At 38.0% G+C, this 23,330-nt stretch overlaps 3 protein-coding genes and 1 non-coding gene across 6 annotated transcripts; 1 reads left to right on the top strand and 3 right to left on the bottom strand.

Moving 5' to 3' along the window:
- Positions 1-869: 869 nt before the first annotated feature.
- On the bottom strand, positions 870-10,420 carry LOC131795458 (hatching enzyme 1.2-like). 3 transcript variants are annotated; one of them, XM_066171583.1, is made up of 12 exons: positions 10,315-10,420; positions 8,713-8,799; positions 7,931-8,017; positions 7,347-7,433; positions 6,424-6,510; positions 5,450-5,584; positions 4,165-4,291; positions 3,897-4,072; positions 3,363-3,584; positions 3,030-3,183; positions 2,120-2,270; positions 870-1,216 (listed from the first exon to the last, which is right to left on the bottom strand). In XM_066171583.1, the coding sequence occupies exons 1-12, from the start codon at positions 10,388-10,390 to the stop codon at positions 1,139-1,141; spliced, it is 1,467 nt and encodes a 488-aa protein (XP_066027680.1). In that variant the 5' UTR covers positions 10,391-10,420; the 3' UTR covers positions 870-1,138. The 3 variants fall into 3 exon arrangements, with proteins under 3 accessions (XP_066027680.1, XP_066027681.1, XP_066027682.1); XM_066171584.1 differs by having other exon boundaries at positions 8,713-8,796; positions 10,315-10,418; XM_066171585.1 differs by lacking the exon at positions 8,713-8,799 and having other exon boundaries at positions 10,315-10,413.
- A 2,112-nt stretch (positions 10,421-12,532) lies between these two features.
- Positions 12,533-15,624, top strand: LOC131795508 (uncharacterized). Its single transcript, XM_059113095.2, has 5 exons — positions 12,533-12,656; positions 12,777-12,943; positions 13,026-13,069; positions 13,917-13,998; positions 14,812-15,624. The coding sequence occupies exons 1-5, from the start codon at positions 12,542-12,544 to the stop codon at positions 14,971-14,973; spliced, it is 570 nt and encodes a 189-aa protein (XP_058969078.2). The 5' UTR covers positions 12,533-12,541; the 3' UTR covers positions 14,974-15,624.
- Positions 15,625-15,772: 148 nt separating this feature from the next.
- Positions 15,773-21,333, bottom strand: LOC131795507 (ras-related and estrogen-regulated growth inhibitor-like). Its single transcript, XM_059113094.2, has 4 exons — positions 21,095-21,333; positions 17,553-17,609; positions 16,772-16,845; positions 15,773-16,340 (listed from the first exon to the last, which is right to left on the bottom strand). Exons 1-4 carry the CDS (start codon positions 21,186-21,188, stop codon positions 15,906-15,908), a joined length of 660 nt encoding a protein of 219 aa, XP_058969077.1. The 5' UTR covers positions 21,189-21,333; the 3' UTR covers positions 15,773-15,905.
- An 876-nt stretch (positions 21,334-22,209) lies between these two features.
- Positions 22,210-22,291, bottom strand: Trnal-aag (transfer RNA leucine (anticodon AAG)). Its single transcript has one exon. It is a non-coding gene; the product is annotated as a tRNA-Leu (tRNA).
- Between the last annotated feature and the right edge of the window lie 1,039 nt (positions 22,292-23,330).

Raw genomic sequence — 23,330 nt, 5'->3', positions numbered from 1 at the left:
TCCGTCACCGCTGTTTCAAGTACTTTCCAGCTCTTGACTACAACTTGCTTTTAATAAAGAGCATTGCATCACAAATGATTTGTGACGCAATGCTCTTGATTAAAAGCGAATCTTGAGAGTGACAAGCAATTGGTCGCATAACGCAATCCGTAAAAAATGTTAGAGCAGAAGTGATCTATCGTCCTTCGTGATGTCCTTAAGAGAGGGAGATAAATAGAAAACTAAGAGAAACTGAAATCGTCCACTATGGTTTAAGTCAAAGTTAAAGTTAAAGATAAATCAAACCGTTTAAGCTTAACGCGCCCTCCCTTAACCTGAACAGGCTAAAAGTCCGAGATTTCAATTTCTTAGAATGTGTTGGTGTATCGAAAGAATTGTTGTTGATACGTTCTCTACTTGATAAAGAAATCTAGTTAGTTAAAGGGGGCATCTGTATGCATAAGAACTTGTCTAGCATAAAAATTTTCCTCAAGTTTGCCAAAGTCAGGGGGAAAGATGGGCAAGGAACATTGTTGTTTGGTGAGTACTGAAAGTTTAAGATTTTTCGTCTCCTTCATTGTCCATGTTTTGCTCTTTGAACAGAAATCGCTTTAAAATAGTTCCGTGGCAGAGATGTCGGTCATATAAAACTACAACACTTTTTTCTTGACAAACAAACAAAAAATCACCAATCCATGTAAAATTTTCATGCTACACACGGGTATGGGTTGTCTGACAAGGTTTAAGTTGTGAGCGGCCTCGTCACCAATGGGTGCTTATAGGGCGTTTCCTCTGAGTTGTGGTGCAAAAGCTTAAAAGCTTAATATAGTCCATAAATAAGAGGAATTTCATCTATTCAAGGTAAACAAATATGTCTGGCAAACTGTAAGTTAAATCTTTGTTCACTCTATGTGCCTAATCAGTCACTACGAACCAAAGGAATATCTGATCAGTTCAGAAAGAGGTACTAGTATTTTTTTTTGAAAGAGCAAACTTTAAATTTAGAGACTTGAGAGGCACATTCTACATAAAAGTTTCTACGTAGTTTCTCCCTTCCCGGTTAAGAAGTTGTGAGGGTTAATTGTCTGGTGTCCATAGAGTCAGTTGAAAATTTCACCCGTTTATGTGGAATAGTTTTGTTTCATCGTGTGACGGTTCTTCACTGGCGGCCAAGTGTCTTCTCGTCTCCCGGGTCCAAATCGATGTTTCCCCCATACGAGGTCCCATCCACTTCCAGCTACAGAATGAAAATACATTAGGAGTCATCCTTAGATGAAAAAAAGGTGTTAAAATTGACTCTCAGATAAGTATTCTGTCGAGAAAGAAGTGATATTAATCGGGGCGAGGGTATCGCGGATACAAGGCCGTTATAACCCAACGCTGAAGGGATTTGGGTGGATTAATAGACGGAGAGAGAAAGAATGTTGGTGACATGAAAAACGTGCAGAAATAAGCCAGCTAGCCTACCTTTGAGACAAACATTAACTTTGAATAACATAATCCAAGCTACAACTGTCAATACAAGGCATATTGCAAACAAGGAATAAGTACGACCTCGAGTTTGTAAATAGGTATAGAAACTAGATCTCCTTAAGTCATTTCTGAACGAGGACGTAAGACAGCGGTTCAGAACCGGTGTAAAGTTTTTGTTTGCTCTCAGACGGGCTAGTATGCGGGGCAATATTTGTAGAAGTAGGATTTTGCGGTGACCGGAATAAAACAGTTACAATCAGATTAGGAATAAAAGAATAGGGTTAGAAAACAGTTAAACTACCACGGTTGCCTACGTCCACAAGTATGGCTGACATTCTGCTGTCTCCGAACATACCGTAAATATGACCAAAACGTTTCGTCACGTGTAAACAGCAGGCTAACAACAAAAATTGTCAGGCTAAAGTGGTTGTCCAAGGAAATTGTTTATAATGTGTTGACCAACTTATCAAGTTTATTGAAAGGGGAATTAATTGAAGAAAGAAGAGCTTGAGAGAATGGGGAAATGGATCCCCTGAAAAGGCCATAATCCAAATGTCGTTCCTCTCAGGTTGATTTACAGCAAAGTGTCCATTTTTTGCCTAAAGTGAGGGAAATTGCCCGCTGTTCTCACATTTCTGCTTCCTGTCATTCTGAATCAGCTACTTACGTTTCCTAGAGTATATCCTGCCAAGCTAAAGAACCTTTTTTTCTTCTTCTTCCTTGTGTCACTCGGGCATCTTTGACCCTCCTCCACTAGGCGTACCTTCACTTTCGTTATTTCTCCCACATCTTCAAATGGCATATTGTACTCTTCGTTACTGAAAAAGGAAGAATTACATCCATAGATTACTCCTTTTTCTTTCTTAGTCGAAGAGAGAGGGTATGGCCCTTTTTTGCACTGACCTCTGGATCAAAAGGGTCGGGAAAGATTAGTCACTGTAGAGCTACCAATTACCTCTCAGATATTTTAAATCCTAGAAAAGTTGACAGATACCTTATTGTGCCTCTCTGCATTCAAGAGCGTAAATGGTTATCAGCAAAAACGTTGAAAGAAACCTACGTTTTTTTTCCAAGAGCCGATAATGTTTACTTAGCTCCTTACAGGAGAATTGTAATCCAGAAACCATATAATTTTTAGTACTCTCATTACTTAAAAAGGGTATGTTAAGATATTTACTGGTTAGCGAGCAATGCCGGCATGAAGTCAGCTCGAATGATGGAACCCACCACGCGTAGGTTACCAATAGCCATTGCTTTGGTTATCGCTGAAATAATTTTTTTGAAATGAAGATCAATTTTCTGTATAGCTCATGTTACAAGGAACGGAAAAACGCTCAAGGATGAAAAAAAGAAGGAAAAAAAAAAAGATCACGACCGGTTCAAAATGACGCTGCTCGTACTTCAATTCTTAGCACATTTAAATCATTTTTCGGAAGGCCAAATCACTCTTTGGAATCTCAAAACACTGTCAGTGCCATGGTTTCATGTATTCTTTGTAGCGGTGGAGATTAAAAGGACATGGTTTCTGGAGCATACCTCTCCTTTAAAAAGAGGAGATGAATAACATTGTTTCTTACGCTCCCCGTTCCTTTTCATCCTGGATTCGCCCTCCAGATGTGAGAGCCCTAAAGCTTGTCACCCCTTTGGTGCCAATCAGTTGTAAACAAAGTTCTGCATCAGTTCCAGATCCCCAGCCAGTTCCGGTTTTCAGCTGAAATTTGTGATCTTTGACTGTGAAAGCAACAATTTTTTTGTTACAAGTAACTATACTCAAGCTCGCCTCGAAAATGATTAGCAGATTTCAAACTAGACCGTGGTGCAAGTGTTAGATATCAGGTAAAGTCTACACAAAAAATTCAAAATGGAACCAAGTGTGGTTACCACACTTGTCATGACTAAGTTTCACTCACATTTTTTCCCCCCGTTGCAGTAAAGTTTATCGATTTTTTTCAAATCGTTGGCATCGAAGTGCGAAGTCGACCCAAGTTTACGGTTTGGATTAGACTTCGCCTCCATAGTGTGTTTTCCGTTTTTGCTAAAGGTGTTTGTATCGTACTGCATGACGCTGTTAAGGTCGTAAGAGACGTCTAGGTTATTCTGACGTCGTTTTTTGAACTCCGTATCATATATACCTGTATAAAAAACAAGTGTGAACATCGACGAATTCGGAAAACAAGCATAGATGATTTCATTGATTTTACATAGCTCCTACGAGGACTTTGGTGGGGGCAAAGGTTTGGGGGCTTGATAAAAGTTCAATGTTACATTGAGAGGATAGAAAGTTTAGCTATCGCGAAATATCACAGGAAGATATAGCGCCATACCAGATGTGCAGGAGTTAGAGAGGATTCATTTCCTTTATGTAACACGCAGTTAGGTTGTACCTTTCCTCTTTGACTGTCAACATTTCCTATTTTATCATAACAAGGACATTTATATCCTACCTGCCTGAAGATTGTCTTTGTAAACGGTAATATAATTGTCGCGATCTTCTCTGGTAAATTCGTGATAGAATCCTAAAAGGTGCATCCACTCGTGACTTACAATCCCCATGTACTCACAACCTGTTCCCAAATTCAACTTTTGAGGCTTGGTGCGGTACCCTATGTCAGTGTAACAGCTGAAAAAGTAATTACGATATGCATGTTAGGTTTGGAGATGCCACTGAAGTCGGCGACGACAGATAATTTAAAGATGACATTTTTAGGTTACCCGTCATTGTTATTTGTGTAAATTTGTACGTGGCCGTTATCTGCTGTCTCTTGAAAACGGAGACATGTGTCTCGTTCCAACTGACTGGTTACGTCTCCCACCCATTTCCTTACGGCAGCGGGTGGAGCTTAAGATGGAAACAAGAATTTTGGTTAGTTTTATTTTCTTTTATAAGCTGTTGTTTGACGGATCAATAATGTCTAAAATTATGTTTTGAAGCTTAAATGTATCACACGAATTCCAAATCAAGAATGGGCAATAATAGCATTATTTTCTCAATCAGCATAGCAACACTTACTATAGGTAATAACATGATTTCACGTGCAATTTGTCGTTATAAGCACGTGTAAATATTTCAAAGACAACAAAATTGCACGAACCCGTTAGGCGGGTGCAGTTTGTAGTCTTGGAAAAATTTATAAGTGCTTACTTACAACAAATTGCACAATAAATCATGTTGTTACGTGTTCACGATTTACATGGAGAAAGCATTAAAGAAAGTCAAGACTGACGGAATTTTGACAGCGCCCGCGCGCCATTTGTAATTTGCACTCGAGTTAAAAATTTGCATTCGTGTTAAAAATTTGCATACGTGTTACAACTTTGCACTCGTGTTACATGAAAAATGCATTCGTTTTCATCCGATCAGATGCACGTAATTTTTCTTATTTATATTATTAAGCCTATTAAGTATGAAGACCCCTGATTCAGTTCGGTGAATCCGTCAATGATTATCAGTTTTATATCAAAAGATAAAGATTGCTTTTTTCAGTTGTTGTTTAAAGAAAATGCAGGTTAGGGTCAGAGTCACCTTCATTTTTGCGATGTTATGGCAACTGATCAAGAGAGCTCATTTACAGCCTGATTCAAACCTTCTTACAAGTTTTATTTACCGTAATTTCTAGACATATTTCCGTCGTAGGCGGGGGTTAATGTTACACTCCATTTAACTTGACGTTTTTCTGAACCATAAAACGATTAGAAATACAACATTTAGTGTTCATGTAGATCTGTGTTGACATGGCTCAGGGCTGGAGAACGACGGTATAAGAGAACAAAGGAGACAGGGGAGGCGAGAAAGTGGACTAAACATGAAATGGATCGACTTATAATCAATTGTGTTTTCAAATTAACTCTGCACTCACAGACAGCTCTTAGCGATCAGGTGGAAACCACTGTGTTAATGCATGTGGTCTACATTGAGCTACATTTAGCTGTACGTTAATGTTTCGGATTATATATCTTATATATCTATCTGTAATTAGGAATTAATAATTTGTCTTACAGCCACGGTAACTGTAGGTGATCTTGACGATGCGTTTTCCACTTGCGTCTGTGGTAGCTTTCCAGAGATAATTTGAACTCATTACTGCCCCTCTTTTATTCCGGATTTTCTTGTTTCCGTCAAAGGGAAGAAAAGCTGAGCAAAAGAAGAATTCCAAAAGATTTGTTATGTTAGCTCTTTGTAACCCGAAAGGATTAACACGTAACTTCCTCAAACGTTGTGAATGCACTATCCAGCCAATTTATCGGCTTGAGAGTACCATTCTGATACAACACTTGCTGGCAGATCAAGTCCTTAAAACATCAAAGCCACACGTCGTACATTTCATATTCAAAGGCATGCCAAATCTTGATTGCACACACGAAAATAATTTTGACATCTCTTGACTCTCGTTAGAGCGATGTGACTGGGGACGATATAACTTTGGGGCGAAATAACCGGGACGCTACTGAGTCGCACCTAGTAATTAGTGCTTTTTCCCTGTCAAGATCCTATTCAAAACTTCAATTGAAATTACTCAAAGGAAGAGCGACATAAATCGGCCACAAAACTTAAGAACACATTTTGTCTGGGAGAAATGACCCGTACTTACTCTTCAGGCATAAACTTGGCCAAAGAACGCTTTCGCTTCATCCTTATACTTACTGCGTTTTCAATCTTTATTTGTAGCTGCAAGATATTGTACACCATCGGGTGGTGGATCTTCAACCGTTTCATCGCTTTACAGAGCTTTATGGGAGGATCAGGTAAATTTTAACTTAAGAACACATTTTGTCTGACCGGAATGACTCGGGCTTGCACTTCGGATATTAACTTTACAAAAGAACGCTTCGTTTTCCTTTAAGAATTTTAACCTCAATAGCCATCACGAATCTTTAGCATGGTTACAGTTATAACCCTCCCCCGTTCCTGCCAGATGCAGGGAAATGAAAACATATTGTAGCTAATTATGAGATCGCCATCCTTATACTTACTGCGTTTTGAATCTTCATTTATTGCCGCAGGATAATGTACACCATCGGGTGGTGAATCTTCAACCGTTTCATCGTTTTCATTCGATTCTGATGAAGAACGTTAGTTGACATAAACATAGGGGTAAGGCAACTGTCATAACTTATCGCTTTGGGGAGAGGGGTCGGAGGATTTTGGTGCATGACATGGTTTTCAGGGGGAGAGGAGGGGGGCAGTTTTGGGCAAAAGATTACAAATCTCATCAAGTTTTACGTAATGTAAAACTTGATGAGGTCGCCATCCTTATTTTCTGCGATTTGAATCTTTATTTGTAGCCGCAGGATATTGTACACCATCGGGTGGTGGATCTTCAACCGTTTAATCGTTTTACAGAGCTTTATGTGAGGATCAGGCAAATTTTAACTTTGGAATACATTTTGTCTGACCGGAATGACACGGGCTTGCACTAGGGATATTGACTTTACAAGCGAACGCTTGGTTTTCCTTTAAGAATTTTTAACCTGAATAGCTATCGCCAATCTTTAGCTTGGTTACAAATGTAACCCTCTCCCAGTTCCTACCAGATGGAGAGAAATGAAAACTATTGTAACTATTATGAGATCACCATCCTTAGACTTACTGCGTTTTGAATCTTAATTTATTGCCGCAGGTGTCATCCTGTCATTAGAATCATCCCATTCTGGTAAAGAACGTTGGGTGACATAAACTTAGGGGTAGGGCAACAGTCATAACTTATCGCCTTTGGGGAGGGGGTTGGAGGATTTTGGTTTATCACATGGTTTTCAGGGGGAGAGGACGGGGGTAGTTTTCGGCAAGAGAGTACAAATCTCGTGGTTACAGTTATAACCCTCCCTGTTTTCCTGCCAGAGGGAGAGAAATGAAAACATATTGTAACTAATTATGAAATCAACATTACTATACTTACTGCGTTTTGAATCTTCATTTATTGCCGCAGGATAATGTACACCATCGGGTGGTGGACCTTCGACCGTTTCATCGTTTTCATCCGATTCTGATGAAGAACGTTGGGTGACATAAACATAGGGGTAAGGCAACTGTCATAACTTATCGCCTCGGGGGAGGGGGTCGGAGGATTTTGGTGTATGACATGGTTTTCAGGGGGAGAGGAGGGGGGCAGTTGTCGCCAAAAGAGTACAAAGGGGGGACTATAGAAAATTGATTCCTGTCAATACAGGGGTGGGGGGGGGGGGTTCGGAGGATTTTGCTTTATCACATAGTTTTCATGGGGAGAGGAAGGGGATCAGTTTTTGGCAAAAGAATACAATGGGGAGTTTATGCTCATTTTCCGAACAGCTGCTAGTATTTGAGCCTAGGTCTTTATCCGCCAATAAGCAGTCTCCATCTTAGATTCTTAGTTTAAGTTATTTTCTTACGTTCTGTAAAATTGGCCGGCATGAGTGGACAGTGCATAAAAATGTCGAATATAAGGCTGTGTAATGAAGCATTATACAGTGTGTATACGGAACAATATACTGATGTATATACTACCTCGTTCGACGTAAGTCGTGTCTGGGAATGTTTCACTCTCGCCATCAACAGCCGGCTTATCATCATTCACGATTAGGTCTGGAACAGCTGCGAAATCACAAGAACAATCAAGTTATGTTCAATATTCTATGCTAATGTTATTTTTATATTGATTTTTCACGGAGAACCCCTCCCCTCCTCCTGATCTTCCCTAACGCAAAAGCTCACACCTCTTCAAAAGATTAGTCAGACCTATGAGCAAGCTGATTAGGTGAAAAAAATTGATGGAAAAAAAGATGCATCAAGTCTGCGCTTAGCATCCATGTAGGTTCGTCGGATAATAAGAACATATGTTTCATGTGATGGAGAGCAGGAGCGGGGAGGCCAGGGGGGGGAGAAGAGGAGCATATTCATTTACTTTTATTTGAAGCTTGGACTTAATCGCATCCATTGAGTGTAAAAAGGACGACTATCTAAAGTGGTTTCTTAATGCTCAAAATCTTGTCTGATGTTTGCAGCAACCATATTACCATAAAATAAGGCTTTTCTTTTAAACATTTTCGGGAAAGGAATTTATTTTCGTTTGAGTGAATCGTGGCATCAACAACCCGTAACAGAGGTAACGCGCATATTTCTTGCTACTTCTCTCTCTCTCCCTTTAGGTGTTAAATCCCTTTTATTAAAAAATGTAAAGTTTAAATGCCCCACCCAGTGGACACATCATCTTGTCAAATACAACAAGAATAGCCTCTGAAAAGGAAATGAGGGAGTTGAAGCCTCTATTGAAAATCATTCACAATTACCGCGTTTTGAGTCCGTGTTGGTTACCACTGGATAAATTTCCTCATTACCGTTAGGAGGAAGATCATCGACAGTTCCATCCATTTCTACTGAAGAAGTAAGAAGCGGTCGAAGTAATTGTTTAAATAGATCATCCGTGAAGATTTGATGATTGTGAAAATAGATAACTATGAAGCACAAACTGCCAAATGATTAGCAAACTGTTTTTGACGGTCTGATGAACGTCGTTCTCTAAAATACATGTTGTGCTATCAAAAAAATTGAATGTGAGCTCTCCTTGCTGACATAATTTGGCATCTGAGCTTAAGAAATGAATCATTTTAACTAAACTACAACAGTCTGTTAGTCTATCTGGCTTAACTCTCTGAGTTATAACCAAGGAAGGAAGGAAGTACTGTCCCTGGAACTCGAGGGACATGCGGAGTCAATCATTCAAGAGAAAATGATAGAGACTTGGGATGAAAAGGAGGCCTGGATTAACTGACGAATATTCAAGGGCGATCATTATGTAAGAAGCTAATTGACATTGTTACTCAGCATCGTTCACACGATTCTCTATCCCATCCTTACGGGGGTCATTTGAAGTATCTAAAATCGTAAGTTAAATTACGTTAGACAGCTTGGTGTCCCAGTGATGGGGATCATCATTACCTTGATAACTGCGACAGTTATTATATTATAATTTCTAATAATCATTCGTTGCGTCATTATCAATGTCATTATCATAACCCTTATCGTTTTCATTCAGTCATTTCTATTGTTGTTTTCTTTTTCATTGATGTCGTCATCATCATCATTTTTGTTTTCTTTTTTTTTACCTTATTAGTGCTCGCATTCATTGTGAAATTAAATTATTTTGACGCCCAGTGCTCGATTTCATGGAAGAAATTTCTGTTACGTAAAAACAGCGACGTGGCCGTATTATTGATGTTATGGCAGGTCTTTCTCTTGTCTTTTTTTGTCTTTTTTTTGTCTCTTTTATCTGATTTCTTTTTTTCTTGCAATTGAAGAAAGAGATCAATCAGTTTTAATTGGTTAGTTTTCACTCTTGTCACCAACAAGTCGCTAATCAGCGTAATATGACTGAAGACAAAATTTCAAAGATCTCCTCAAAGTCACACTAAATGAGGGACCCACATCTGGTCTTGAATGACCTCTAACCACCGAATGAAAATTCGTGAATGGAAATGAGTGACTTCTTGTTTTTCTTTACTTCTTCAAGTTTCAGTTCAGTGAATTAAGAGAACATCTTTATTTTGAATATATTCTGTTTTTGTTCACTGACTTTTCCGACAGGTAAATAAGGGGCTAACTCAGCTATGTCTTGAATGGAACTTTCAATACATTTTCAGAATGAAAAAACATCCATGTCAAAATCTAACTCATATCTAAAATGTGCAAGGCACAGAATCAAAAAACATTAAACTTTTGAAACTCAATAAATATTGAAGCTGCTAAAGAACACTTATGATCAGATTCATAATCTCTTAGGACTAAATAAACATGCGCGCGATCTCTCGACAAAACTCGTGTTACAGTCCATGTGGCATTTCTACTTAAAAAATAAAGAGAGAAGAGTAAAAAGACTGTAATGAGTGCCTTACCATATGATCCCCAGGGCAAAGCCAGCGCCGATGCCACAATCGTCAACAAGAAGATTTCTTTTAGTAGAAACACCATGTTTCCTCTCTGACCTGATCTTAGCTGAGGTAGATCCAGAAGAATTGCAGTTTTGACAGTGATCGATCCCTTAAATAATCCAGTCTAGGTGTGATCCTATAGCGGTTTGATTATAACTTGCTATTAATTGAATAATATCTGCAGTGTAATTACATGCGACAGGTTTTTTTCAAAGATTACTTTCTAATTTTACAAATATCAATATTTTTATGATCTCAAGTTTGTTTCTGAGGAATAATTTCCCACAGCTAGAGATAATTAGATGACCGCAATTATTAGAACCGAAATTGCTTCAATTTGCCGTTGCAATACAGGAAACGACTTTACATTTATCAAAGACTTAATAATTTGAGTCTGTTTTAAAAGTTAAACAGATTTCTAATCACATACCTCGATCAATCATACTTAAAATCAATTACCTCAAGTTTTTTGTTTTTTCTGAATTCATCAGTCGAGATCTTTAAGCAGGTTTTTCGCCTAGATTGGTACGTATTTATACGTAAAGTCACCAGTCATAATATTTCAATCTGCCGCTGTGACACATATCATGATTTAAAATCCCCGTGTGATACGTCATTTAAGCACTCTGCAGCAAGCTTCATTTCTGGAATCATTATCGACTTGCACCAAAGCGTTTTCTTTTTCGTGAGCGGCTTTAATTGTGTCATTATTTTTTTTTAATATAGCGATGACACCTTAGTTGCTTTAATTGCGTAGAAATTGTATGATCACCGTGATGCTGTAATTACGAACGAACGGATCGTTTTTAGAGAATGACTCCTATAGCTTAAAAGTATTTAGACGATCACTGGTCTGTGTGTATCCGTACTGATACAAAATTTTGGTAAAATATTGTGGATGAGATGACACGATTAGTATTCCAGAGTTTGAGCTTGCCCTAAAAGCTAGCTTTGGTTTCAATCATGTGTTTAATTACCTTTCCAATCATTTATCACCAAACAAAACAATCCCCAATAAAAATTATTTTAGCAATCTATTTATCACGAGATATTTGTCCTTACAAGTCTTGTTTGGTTAAGTGTTTCAGGAAAGGAAGGGAAACGGTAATCAAGTTTGCACGTTCCAATATATTCTTGTTCTGTATATTATGGCCTGAAAGAAGATAACAACACGGCATTGGATAGACGTCCACGCTGCAATATGTATCATATTTGGAATCATTTTAAATTGCCTTTAAAATCGTTTACTTCTTATTATCGCCCTTATGGGTGGCACTGCTGTTTTTTAATATGGGCACGAAATCCTAATCATTATCTTATCGTGTAATAATTGTAGGGATCACGTGAAATCTTTTAATGATATCCATCTTATTTTTGCACTAATTATACCTCAAGCGTTCGTTTGATGAAAACCTGTCATGAAATATAATAATGATAAATTTACAAACTATTTTAATGCGCTATAGCTACTTCATTATCTATTGCAGCTTTAGATCTTTTTGAATAAGGGGATTTTTTAATTAAATTCTTAAGCTGTAGAAATGGCAAACAAGAAAAAAGTTAGATTAGATTTTTATTTTCTGTAAGTAAATAGCTTAAATATCATTTTAATGATGGGTGTGAAACTAGATGTCTTTTCATCCAAGAACTTCAGAAATTTCATTAAAAAAATGTTGCAAAGTTGGTTATCATAGTTGTGAAAGCTCCTTCAGATATAAATAATGATTTCTATCTTTAGTTTTCATTCATGATTCTTGTACGCCGACACATTCGAAGTTTTTACATTTCTTTCGCCCCCACTAGTAAGCCCATGAGCGCTAAAACATTGTTTTTACAGGAGTCTATAGAAAAAGAGAAATCGAATCAACTAAAAAAGAGCAACGTCCGAATTGGCAAAAAGAGAGATCGAACGCCCATCGTTTGTCAGTTTAGAACGAGGAAGGTGAAAATCAAATATATATGTCGTGCTTTCACTGGTTTTACAAAGAAATTCCGATAATTTTGCCTTTTTCTGTCACGTATCCTGTAAACACGGTATTCAAACTCAGTAAACATCCCTTGGATGGATCAACTAAAATATTCGAATACGCACTGCATAGCTAGGTCACCTCGCACTACCCTGGAAACGAGCTCCACGCTCTTCGCCCGCAATTCTACAGCGGAGTACTGGTGGAAACTATTCGAATTCAAAATGGCGGACGAAGAGAGAAGAAAGGGCGAAAAGAAAGGAACAAAATCCAAGGGGAAGCCAAAATTCCGCTGGAAGAAGCCGGCAAATTTACTTAACATTGGGAACAAAGAGAAGGGTAGGCGTTTTTAGATTAGATTTGGGAACTTAAAGGAGCTAGTCATCTCTAATTTGTCTTGAAGAAACCTAGCTTACATAAACTGAATTTTTGTCTTTATTTAACATACTGTATATATAGGCCACGCATTTGCTGAGAAACGGAAGAAGATGGCTCTTAAGGAATACAAAAAGCTACTAAGGAAAACAAGGGAGCAACATGAGAATCGTCAGTCAGCAGACAACAGAGATAATCCTCCACGTTTGCAACGTCCAACACGTGTCGCAGATGTGAATACAACTGGAAAGGTTTGCCTCTCCCGAACTTACAAATTTTTAGTGATATATCAGAAGAGTGATTGGCCCTAAACTTCTGGTCTTTTAAATACAGAACGAAACAGAAAGTCAGGGATTGCGAAGACCAAAATCTCAACAGTAAGTCAATGTAGTTATCATTTCCCGATCGGAAGTAAAATCAACCCAAAAATAGTGAATTGTTCCCAGCCCATAATTCTGTGTTTTTCAAACGTTTTAATGGTAGATGCGAGCGAGAGAGCGAGCAGTCAATAGTGGAACCTTCTCTGCTCGCCCAAACCTTGCCTTTTCTTCCTTTATTATTTGGGATGCTTATTCAGGGTTCTCATTATGAGATGTAACAACAGGAGGACATTTTTAAAGTAACAGGAGAAAACTTTTCATATCTGAATTTAAAACAGCTCTAGCCATTGGAATTTTGGTTTAACTATTTTACAAAAGGTATATTGTGGTATTTAAAGAAAGCACAGGAATGATGGACTTACATGCACAGTTTTATGGAGCAGTGTGTAATAAGCCTTGGTTGACCTGCTAATTTGTGCCAATAGTGATTAACCCTTTCCACCCTAACATCAGTTTGCATATTCTCCATACTGTTCTCTGTACATTTCCCTGTACATTTCCATGGGTGCTGACAAGGAGAATTTATTGAACAATCAAGTTGCTTCTTTGGCTGTTGATCATTTTCTTTATTCTCATGACCTTAATGTGTGATACAGAGGTGATATTGTAAGGAGAAATTACTTGTAGATGCTAGTCACTCCTAAGGGTTAAGGCTGTTCATTGCCATGTTCACCCTTCAAGCACCTGTTTTATACACTGCGTTGCCGTGGAAAGTGTCATAAAATAAAAATAAAACTTATAGATAATATAGATCATTAATTAGAGGTGTATATTCATTAAACAAACCCTAATGAAGAGAAGTTTGTGACTTTTTATGCTCCTTGTTTCTTTGTGCTCCTGCAAGGAAGCGGAAACAAGTCAACAAATTCATGGCAGCTGAAAGTGATTTTAAGAAAAGAAAAATGGAGAAGGAACAGATGATTAAGGTTTGTTGAATTGACCAATGTTTAAAAATGTGTTTAAGCTAGATGTAGTTGATATGGTAATCATAATCTTAAATATTTTTTCTAGTTCAATTAACACCTGTTTTCTTCATTAGAGAGATGGTATTCTGATTGAATACACTTACAGGATGTGAAAGTTTATGTGGGATGACACAGTCAGTCAACCTCTTTATGTGCACTGTGACTCGTGTTTAGGAAAATGAAGCGCCTGTACATTAAGGGCCTGTGCTGCATCTTGCTACACATGCACAATGCTGTGCCACAATAACCTGACACAAGGGTGAAACATGATACAATGTCTGGATTTTAAAAAGTTGAAATAAGGGAGTAGAAATAGCTGCAATACTTCACAGGATGTTTGAAAGCAAACAAAAATCAAGTGAGAAAAACTGATGGCATAAGAGACAAGGCAACCTTACATGTACAAGGGACCTTATTTTCCTTTGAATCCTCTGAATATTCCCAAACACCCAATAATACTGGTCCTACCTCTTCCTCCAGCTGTATGAATATTTACTTTCTGATTTATTTGTTCCTACATGTATGCCACTGAAGCATGTTTGAACCAGGGCTCTCCAGATTTATTATTCTGCTACATGTACCTGAACCTCTTTTACTTCTTTTGTCCTTTCAGTATCTATCTCCACTGTTTCACAGTCAAGAGGAATGAACTAAAAAATCAGATCTTTCTTTACAATTGAAAAACCCATCATCATCATTTCTTTTGTCAATAATACTTTGCCATGGCATTTCTCACTAAGTTTAGTGTGCTGATTATTTTCTTTCAATGTGTAGGAAAGGGAAACAATGATACAAAAACACAGAGAGGAGGTTCAGGAAAAGATGAAAAAGCGCAGAGAAACCTTTGGTCGGTTGAATCGACGAACAAGGAAAGGCCAGCCAATTATGGCCAACCAAATTGAACATCTTCTTGATAAGATTCAATCTCAGACTTAAAAAGTAGCAATGCAATAACTCATATGGGGAAAATCACAGATGAATGCTGCTCTAAAGAAGTATTGATAACCAGATTGAAGGAAATATATTGAACCAATGGTATTGAGATTGGCAACTGTTTGGACATTAACTGTACAGAGCTGATCCTTAGCAGCAAATGTGGTTTATGGATAAATATGTTTTGAAGCTATATTCTCTCTGGCAAATGGGTGTTATGCCTTTGATTGTACTTTGTGAGCTGTTACAGGAAGGTTTACATGTGCTTCATGGATCTTTCATGTGAAGTAAAAAAATTGGAAAATTTATCAGCGGCTCAATATGGATGCCTCTTTGAAGTTCTCACACATTTAAATTGATACTGTTGTCTTACAATAGTAGCAGTGTGGTTTAAAGCTATCAGTCAGAAAAGTCCCTCAGCCTAGAAATTGCCAACAATGGCAACACAATTATCCAGCTCAGGATTATTGACAGATATTTGTGTTTCAGTGTTCACTCATTCAAAAATCTTGTATTTTACATGGTATTTTAAGGCTTGTGAGCCACTTATAAAGTGCAGCATAAAAGCTGCTTGTGATATGTGGAAAAAATACAAGAAATTGCTTAATGGGATGGCGTCAAGCCTTAACCTTACAGAAGTGATTAACATCTTAATTTGTTTAAATATTGATACATTATCCAGCTAGCTGGATGTGTGAATGATAACTTCAAATTCTCAGAACTGATTTGTAAGTACAGTAATTTGGCATTATCAACTGAGTCAGTTGGTAGCCAACTCAGTGGATAGTACCAAATTACCTTGTTATAATCCCCTGTATAACACCACTGTTTCTTTAAAATCTTACCTCCTTTATTGATTTGTAATTAAGTCTGGCAATTGTAAGGGCGAATTACAAAACAGATCCTGGGAGGTTAAAGGTCAAATCGAGATATTGCTATGTAATGAGTGCACCTGAAGGAGACAGTAGCAAGTTTTTACTGCTGTTTCTTCGGAAAACTTTTCCAAGAGCATTTCGTAAGGGGCGAGGTGAAAGTGACACCTTTCTTTCTTTTTTCCTCTTGGCGACCTCTTTATAGAGCTCGTGAAATGCCTCAGAGATCTTCGTATGTCCTTCGGATGCCGAACCTTCAAAGAACGAGCATTGTAATTTTTCTGCAAGTGAGGCGGCTTCTTTTTCGGGTACTTGTCGTTTGTGTTCGAGATCCGATTTATTGCCGAAGATGATGACGACCGTTTTCTGCTTAAAAGGATCAATGAGATTATGGAGGTGTTGTATTTCCTCGAAGCTTTTCCGATCGGTTATTGAGTAGACGAGGATCAAACCGTCGGCCCAGATCGCTCGACTTCCCACAGTTTGTTCGTTTCTTGACTGAAAAAGAAAAACGGCGAAGATTACAAAGGTACATGTTAGGGCGTCCTGGTTAAAAGTCTGAAACAACTCGTGACTTCCAACGCCAAAAAAAAAAGCGTTCGTTTTTCTAATGCGTTTTTTTAAAAGTGGAGAGCACTTTTTGTGTCAGCTTGAGCCTAGAGCTGTTGTGAAACCAAAAGTAACGTAATCGCAACAGCTAATTGGAGCTAAGGAAACATCACGAGAGGCCGAGGGGAACTCTGGGTTGAAGCAAGCAGGTTGCTTCAGTTGAAGCGTAGGACCATGCCGCGAATTGGTTTTTGTTTTGCATCTGATTGGCTGAGGGAGTTGAGCGAGCTTTTTAGACCAATCTCAGAGCAAAATAAAGAAAACCCTATGCAATTTTGGATTGTCGTGCGTAAAGAATAATGGCTTTGACCTAAACCAACCTCTGGACCTGGGTCTATAATCTCCAAGTTAACCTGCTCTTCGTCAATAGTCGAATTGAACTGATACGTAGAGTCTGCATTTTGCAAGAAAAAAGAAAGAAATGTAACAGCTTTTAGAAGATATAGATTATAAGTCCTCAAGGGCTTTGTAACAGAGAAGACGGTTTATGTAAAGATTTATGAAGAAGGAAACTAGACGATCGACGTCTATTACTGTGGTAAGCTTCCATTAGTTACATGACCCTAAAACGTCTTTTCTTAATAATGAGAGCTCGACTCAACGGGTGTACATCTGCGACTTGTATGACATCGTTAGGGTTTGAACTCTCAGGACCGCTGGTAGGGACATATCGCCTGTTCAACCTCAAACTGGAGCAGGTCAGCTGAGTCACAGGAGGAGGTCTGAGACAGATCCACTTATACTAAGAAGTTTATGGGCGCAGCATCACGATACTTTCACTCTTGTTACGAAGAGCAGAATTACCGTTTGAACTGTGAAATGTTCGCTTAGACAATTCAATTACAGCAAATTGGAATGGAGTAATCCAAGAAGGGACGATAACGGGTAACAACCGTTTACACCCTAGCATCAGTATGTAGATTCTCTATACTGCTCTTTGTACATTTCCTAATGTACTGACAGAAGAATTTGTGAAACAATCAAGAGCTTTGTTAGTTGGTGATCATTTGCCTTATTCTTGTGACCTTAATGCTTGATTTCGGGGTATTATTGTAAGGAGAAATGAGATGTAAATCACTCTTAGGGATGTGGCAAACTTACCCTGGGATGAGTCATACTCGCCGATAAAACGTTTCGTGAGGAATCTTACTGCGATTGCTGTCGAAGAAAACAATCACAACAAAACAGGGTTTGATGTACTTGAGAAAGTGTAAATAGTTACTTAAACCGCATTTACATCAGCGAGTATTCCATAGCTGGTATACTTTTCAAAGTAAAATTTTAATCCTTGTGCGTGCTAAAGCAAAAACAACTTGTGATAGCTACTTGGCCGTGAAAACTTGTAGGAGCATATACCTTAAACCCTTATCACGCTTTCTTGGCGAATTCCCTTTTAAAGTTACTCACACTGGTATAATGAATCTTTGAAAAGTTCTCTTTTTTTCCTGACAAGTGTCCTTGTTCAAAGTCTGGCATGGAAGACAGGAGGAGGTAAGATTGACACTTGTCTCCTCTATACAGTCAGGGAAATCTCTCTTGTGTAAATGCGGCTTTAATAATTAGGGTGTTATAATCCAAAGCTAAGTAAAGCAAAATTTTTTAATGGTCCAGATTTCCGTCGATAGAATTAAAGCTACTTATTGTCAGTTTGCCGCGTGCTTCCACTTAATTAGATTGAACTGATTCAGTTAACGTACAGATACGGTCAAGTTCCCTTGGTTTTTGGGTTCAGTTCATGATCTGATCAGGGTCGATCCACCAAAGGTCACTGGCGGACTATGCTTTATGAATACACTTATACTAGGGGCAGGAACCAGTCAAAATAAACGGCAGAAAACGCTCTCAGTTGGGAGAAAACGTTCTAAGTAACTTTTATAAATCAGCAAAAGAAAAAAAACAACAACAACAACAACGACATCAAAAATGTAGTAAACAAAGCGAAACGAAACAAAAACACAGCCAAACACCAAAAGGAACAAAAAGAAACAAGAACACTTGCATGTGAAACCAAACGGCTAAGATGCCACAGCTACTGATTACTGTGCTGATCCAATAAAAGTCACAACCGGCTTAGCTCGAGGAATTTTCATTACCTGTCTGGTTGACACTGTGTTAATGTTGTAAGAACAATTTAAGCACTGATCACACAAAGGGTCAAAGGGCTACTGAAGACGTTCGCTGGGGTACCTTGAAGCTGGCCATCCTTACGATGATGTTAAACCATCGAATAAAGTGTATGAACTACTTCACAGATAAAGCAAGAAGACAAACAGCCATGATTTGAAAAGAAAGATAAAAAACAAAACCAAAAACAAAATCCTCCATTACATTCACATTTTACCGAGTTACGGGAAGCTTAGAATGTTGTGTACGTGTTTGATGAAGTGTCCACAGCTTTTTCAATTTTTAATTTTTTTCATATGACTTTTCAGCAGTTTGATGTTAATGACATCCTGCTATAAAATTAAACGAAGAACTGAACTGTTTCTTTACGTATTCACCCTCTGTTTGTTTTGAATAGCCCTATTTTGATTTCTAAAACCCTCATCCAGATCACATTTTAAAAGAGTCCAAAGGGAAAACTTTTCCTGTGAAAATTTCTTTAATTTTCATAATTGAGATCACTTTTACCCTCGTTTTCAATAAAAGGCTTGGACATTTTGGAAATGACTTATCAGTTCACCAATTTGCCAAGATGACAGAGATATGCTAAATCATTTACTTCAAGGCACAGGATTAAATGTTTTGCTAGAGTAAGCTCCCCTCTAATTAGCGCACTGATTAACAAAAATTGCTAAGTACGAACGAAAATCATATTTTACATTCCTATTTTATCAGAAGCAAGCTTTAGGAGACCCGTCATTGATTACGTAGCAAGAAAGGTTCGAAGTTCGATGAATGAACCCTACTCTTTTCACTCTGCTCTTTATGGCGACGGCCTTGTAATCTTTGAGCCTAATTTGTCCTAAGTGCTTTGTCAGTAATTCACTTTTAAAAGCATGATCAACTAATTTATTCAACTCTTTTCTTTTGCTTATTTCGCTAGAGATAAACAGCCATTGTTTCCTCTTTTCAATTTGCTGTGTTTTAAACCTTTAAAAAACGCTTGTGCAAATTTTGACTGTGCTTCACATGCTCTGTGTATTTATCAAATTAAGAAAATTATATTTTCAATTTAAGCGAAATGTAAAAAATCAACTTCCGACATGTTATTGAAATATTCATGGTTGGAAACCCTTTTCACCTTTTAGTTCTCCTTAGATTTAATACCGTTTTTGCCTTTTTCAATCATGTTTCAATAATAACTTCAATTTTCTCGCACAAAGTGATAGAAGGACAATCGAATGTGGAACGTAATTTTCACGCAATTGTGAAATCCATACCTCATCTTCTCACTGTAACTATCCATGGCTCTAATGGAATATGGTAAAAATGGTTTGTTTGCAGAAGGCTGGGTAAAACTAATGAGTTTTTTCCACAGTGTAAACTCGTACATCTTATGTCTATCAAATATGTCATTACACAATTTAAAACTTAGAGGTTGATTAAACAAACTCTTTTCTTTCGAAGTAATGCAGATCTGAATCATCAAAGACTAGCTCAATTTGACCCGAAAACGTGATTCTGTCAAACTCTATCCTGATATAGGAATCTTGATATCTATAACTCGAAACTTTTGCTGGAAATATTTTCAAGTTTTATTATTTTCATCTTAGTTTTATGTGTGAGCCACGGTTGAAAACATTTAATTGTTAGTTTGAACCTCAAACTCTGAATCCCTATTAATCTCAATTTTCTGTCCCGTTTAAATAAGTACATTAGATCACTGATTGAAAGACGACAATTATAATTATTTGTTTCCTGTTCCGTTGATTTAGATTGTTCACTCAATCAATTTCAATTTTGGGCAGATGATGTAAACATCGATGTCGCTAAAGTCTTAAGGATTACTCAGATAATACGCTATGAACATCTGTATTTCAAAATGTGCGCGTACATTCGTATATTAATTTATAAACTTTTCCATCGAAAACAACCTGTTTCAGAAGCACTAACGTTGTAGGTACTCGTTAGCTCTTTTTTTTCAAGTTGCGTAACTTGATTAGACCGCATTGTAACACCTTTTTTCTGTAACACCATTGCAGTTTAGTCCGCTGTAGTTTTAATACATATTAGAAGAGATGTACACGTGATTTTCCCAGTGAAAAATTTCCTCAGCAAGTTAACCTTGTAGGCCTTACAACTCTTCCCAACATATGTTGCAGAGGTGATGGAACCATAACAGTCTATATACGTGTTTGTCAAAGTTTTGAGGCTACAGATTTTACCCCTAATCTTATAAATGCACACCATCCAGGTTCGCCTCATACTTTCAGTAGATGGTTATGTCCTGTGGACGGCTACACAGCTCTGAATAACTGTATCTTCGAGTTTAAACTCGAATTTGAGGAGGAGCATCTCAAACTCCTTGGTATCCTAACGAACTTGAGTTTTGGCCGGTTCAGGCGCTCATTTTGATCACTCGTTCCAAGAGAAGACGCAATTTGAGGAAAGGGTACCCGTTCTTTTCAGGTTGATGCATTCTACTAAAAGCGATAAATTCTGTATGCTTTAAATTGTCTCAAAGTTAGAGAGCAACCTACCAGATTTACCCACGTTCCTTGCCCCCAACAACGCAAACTTGGCGTCCGTCTGTTTATAGGAGTCTCTGCGTGTTAGCATTTTAGTTGATGTCATAGCTGAAGAAAATTATGATACCTCTGGAGGTGTTCACCCACAAAAGTAACACTGGTTTTTGTACGGAGTTTTGACTTAGTACAACGATCACAATGAAACTCTCCTGCTGGTTTGTAACTACATGAAGAAATTCTTAAAATGTCTGGCCTCGCGGAATTAATTGTTGCTTTGAGAGGCGTGTGAAATCAATCAACCCATAGCCACTGTTATTCAAATTTGAACCTGTTAGTTTGCCTAAGTTACGATTGTTTTAAGTACTGCAATCAAGGATTCTTTAAAGTCGAGACCAATATAAAATATATAGAAAGAGGAGAGAAATTGCTTTTGGAAGCGGACATTCTGCGAGAAGTTTGGATGGGAAATGGTTGAGGTTTAGGGTTCTACGTAACGACAGCAAAATGTATGTAATGCAGTGTTTAACAAGGTATTTTGATAAAAAAAGCCATTCCGTAAACATGATCCTATAATTTGTTAAGCCAACAAAGCGTGTTTACAATTGTAAAATTGACTCGCTAATGCACTTTTGATCTTGGAGTATGGTAGTTGTATTGGTGGAGGGGTGGGGAAGGGAATTTATGGCTTTTCAACTTGTATGAGTCCTAACTAGGTTGATTAAATTTTATAATCAAATTTTTAGTCAGGCAAGCTGAAGAGTAACACAACCTTTGAACACGGAACAATTCGCTGTGTCAATGAAACTCATGGAACGGAATCTAACGCAAAGGGAACTAGAAATAATAATGAAATAGACTGTGAATTTGCAGTTTCTTGGTAAAATCTTGTTCACGTGTCGAATATCTAAATTGTTTACCAACTGATCACGACATAAACGGTTAATGCCTCTGCCACCACGGCGAAGTACACCAAGGGAGAAGGTAGCAGGGCACATCGTGTTGCTGCGAAATGTTTTGTTAGAATTTTGTGACATTTTACCGAACTTACTGTAGGAAAAGCCATATTAGGAAGAAAAGAAAAATCAGAAATAACAGAAAAAAAGGAAAGCGGAAAGAAGAAAAATTAGTGGCAGCGGTGGGATTCGAACCCACGCCTCCGAAGAGACTGGTGCCTTAAACCAGCGCCTTAGACCGCTCGGCCACGCTACCTGCCGTCCATGGGTAGAGGTAAATTAAATAATAGATTTATTTGGTTTGGCATAATAAGTATTTTGAGTTGTCAGTTAAGCTTTAGCAGGATGGCCTCTGATACAGAGAACATAACATAATATTTCTTAATTAACAAGCATGAATAAGCTGCAAATAAATTAAGAATACAATCAGAAAGACGAAGATAAATACGGTATGCAAGTAATGCAACTGATCAATTTGAATAATTAAAACTGAATTTTTTCAGGTTCGGCGAAGCGTGTCCTAAATCTCTTCAATAACCCTTTACTCCCTAACATCAATATCCATTTTTTCCGTACTAGTCTCTGTAAAAATTTTTGTAGTACTGTCGAGGACACTCTGTCTAACTATTGCGAGCTTCTTTAATTTAGTAGGCGACGTCTTAATTTAGCAGTGATACTGTGCGGAGAAATCAGACGCTCGTCTCTCCTAAGAGTTAAAGAAGCTTCGTTGGAATTTTTACGACCTTGCCTGTAGGCTTATCCGCGGATATCACGTAGGCAGCGGAAATATCTTTCCAGTATTTCTTCAAACTCTTTCCTGATTCAACAAAAATGTTCCCGAATATCCTGAAAAACTCGGTCTTGATATATCTTGAATTTTTCTGGCGTAAACTCATGGATTTTGCTGCCGTAAGGCACGGTTCAAAATTTGCTTGTTGAATTCAAATGGGTATGAAAGGGATTTTCTACATCCGTTGTTGTGGCTGATCAGGCCACTGGAGGTTTGTCGATATTATTGTGCATCCACCATTTTGGAAAGCAGCTTTTGCTTTTAACCGATATAGATAGGAAATTATTATGTAAGGGGGGACTGACGCGATAAGCTGGATCGGTTTTGTCATAGAATTGAATAGCATCCCAAGGAACACAGCACTCAGTCAAAAAGCCATTACTCACGGAAGAATCTTGATATTTTCATATGAATTTCTCGACAGATCAAATACAACTCACTAATCGTAACTATCCGTATGCAGGAATGGGCTAATACAGCTGACCGCCCGCGGACCCTCAGACGA

Source organism: Pocillopora verrucosa, chromosome 8 (assembly GCF_036669915.1).
Source record: "Pocillopora verrucosa isolate sample1 chromosome 8, ASM3666991v2, whole genome shotgun sequence".
Lineage (NCBI taxonomy): Eukaryota > Metazoa > Cnidaria > Anthozoa > Scleractinia > Pocilloporidae > Pocillopora > Pocillopora verrucosa.
This window is presented reverse-complemented; position numbering and strand designations above follow the sequence as displayed.

Excerpts from the sequence above, each read along its gene's own strand:
- LOC131795458 (XM_066171583.1), bottom strand. The coding sequence starts at position 10,390 with ATGGTGTTTCTACTAAAAGAAATCTTCTTGTTGACGATTGTGGCATCG. Across the intron at positions 4,073-4,164 it reads TACACAAATAACAATGACGG|CTGTTACACTGACATAGGGT; the intron begins GTAACCTAAAAA and ends TTACTTTTTCAG. Across the intron at positions 3,184-3,362 it reads CTGCAACGGGGGGAAAAAAT|TCAAAGATCACAAATTTCAG; the intron begins GTGAGTGAAACT and ends TTGCTTTCACAG.
- LOC131795508 (XM_059113095.2), top strand. The coding sequence starts at position 12,542 with ATGGCGGACGAAGAGAGAAGAAAGGGCGAAAAGAAAGGAACAAAATCC. Across the intron at positions 12,944-13,025 it reads ATGTGAATACAACTGGAAAG|AACGAAACAGAAAGTCAGGG; the intron begins GTTTGCCTCTCC and ends TTTTAAATACAG. Across the intron at positions 13,999-14,811 it reads AGAAGGAACAGATGATTAAG|GAAAGGGAAACAATGATACA; the intron begins GTTTGTTGAATT and ends TTCAATGTGTAG.
- LOC131795507 (XM_059113094.2), bottom strand. The coding sequence starts at position 21,188 with ATGACATCAACTAAAATGCTAACACGCAGAGACTCCTATAAACAGACG. Across the intron at positions 17,610-21,094 it reads AAGGAACGTGGGTAAATCTG|CAATCGCAGTAAGATTCCTC; the intron begins GTAGGTTGCTCT and ends TTTCTTCGACAG. Across the intron at positions 16,846-17,552 it reads CGAGTATGACTCATCCCAGG|ACTCTACGTATCAGTTCAAT; the intron begins GTAAGTTTGCCA and ends TGCAAAATGCAG.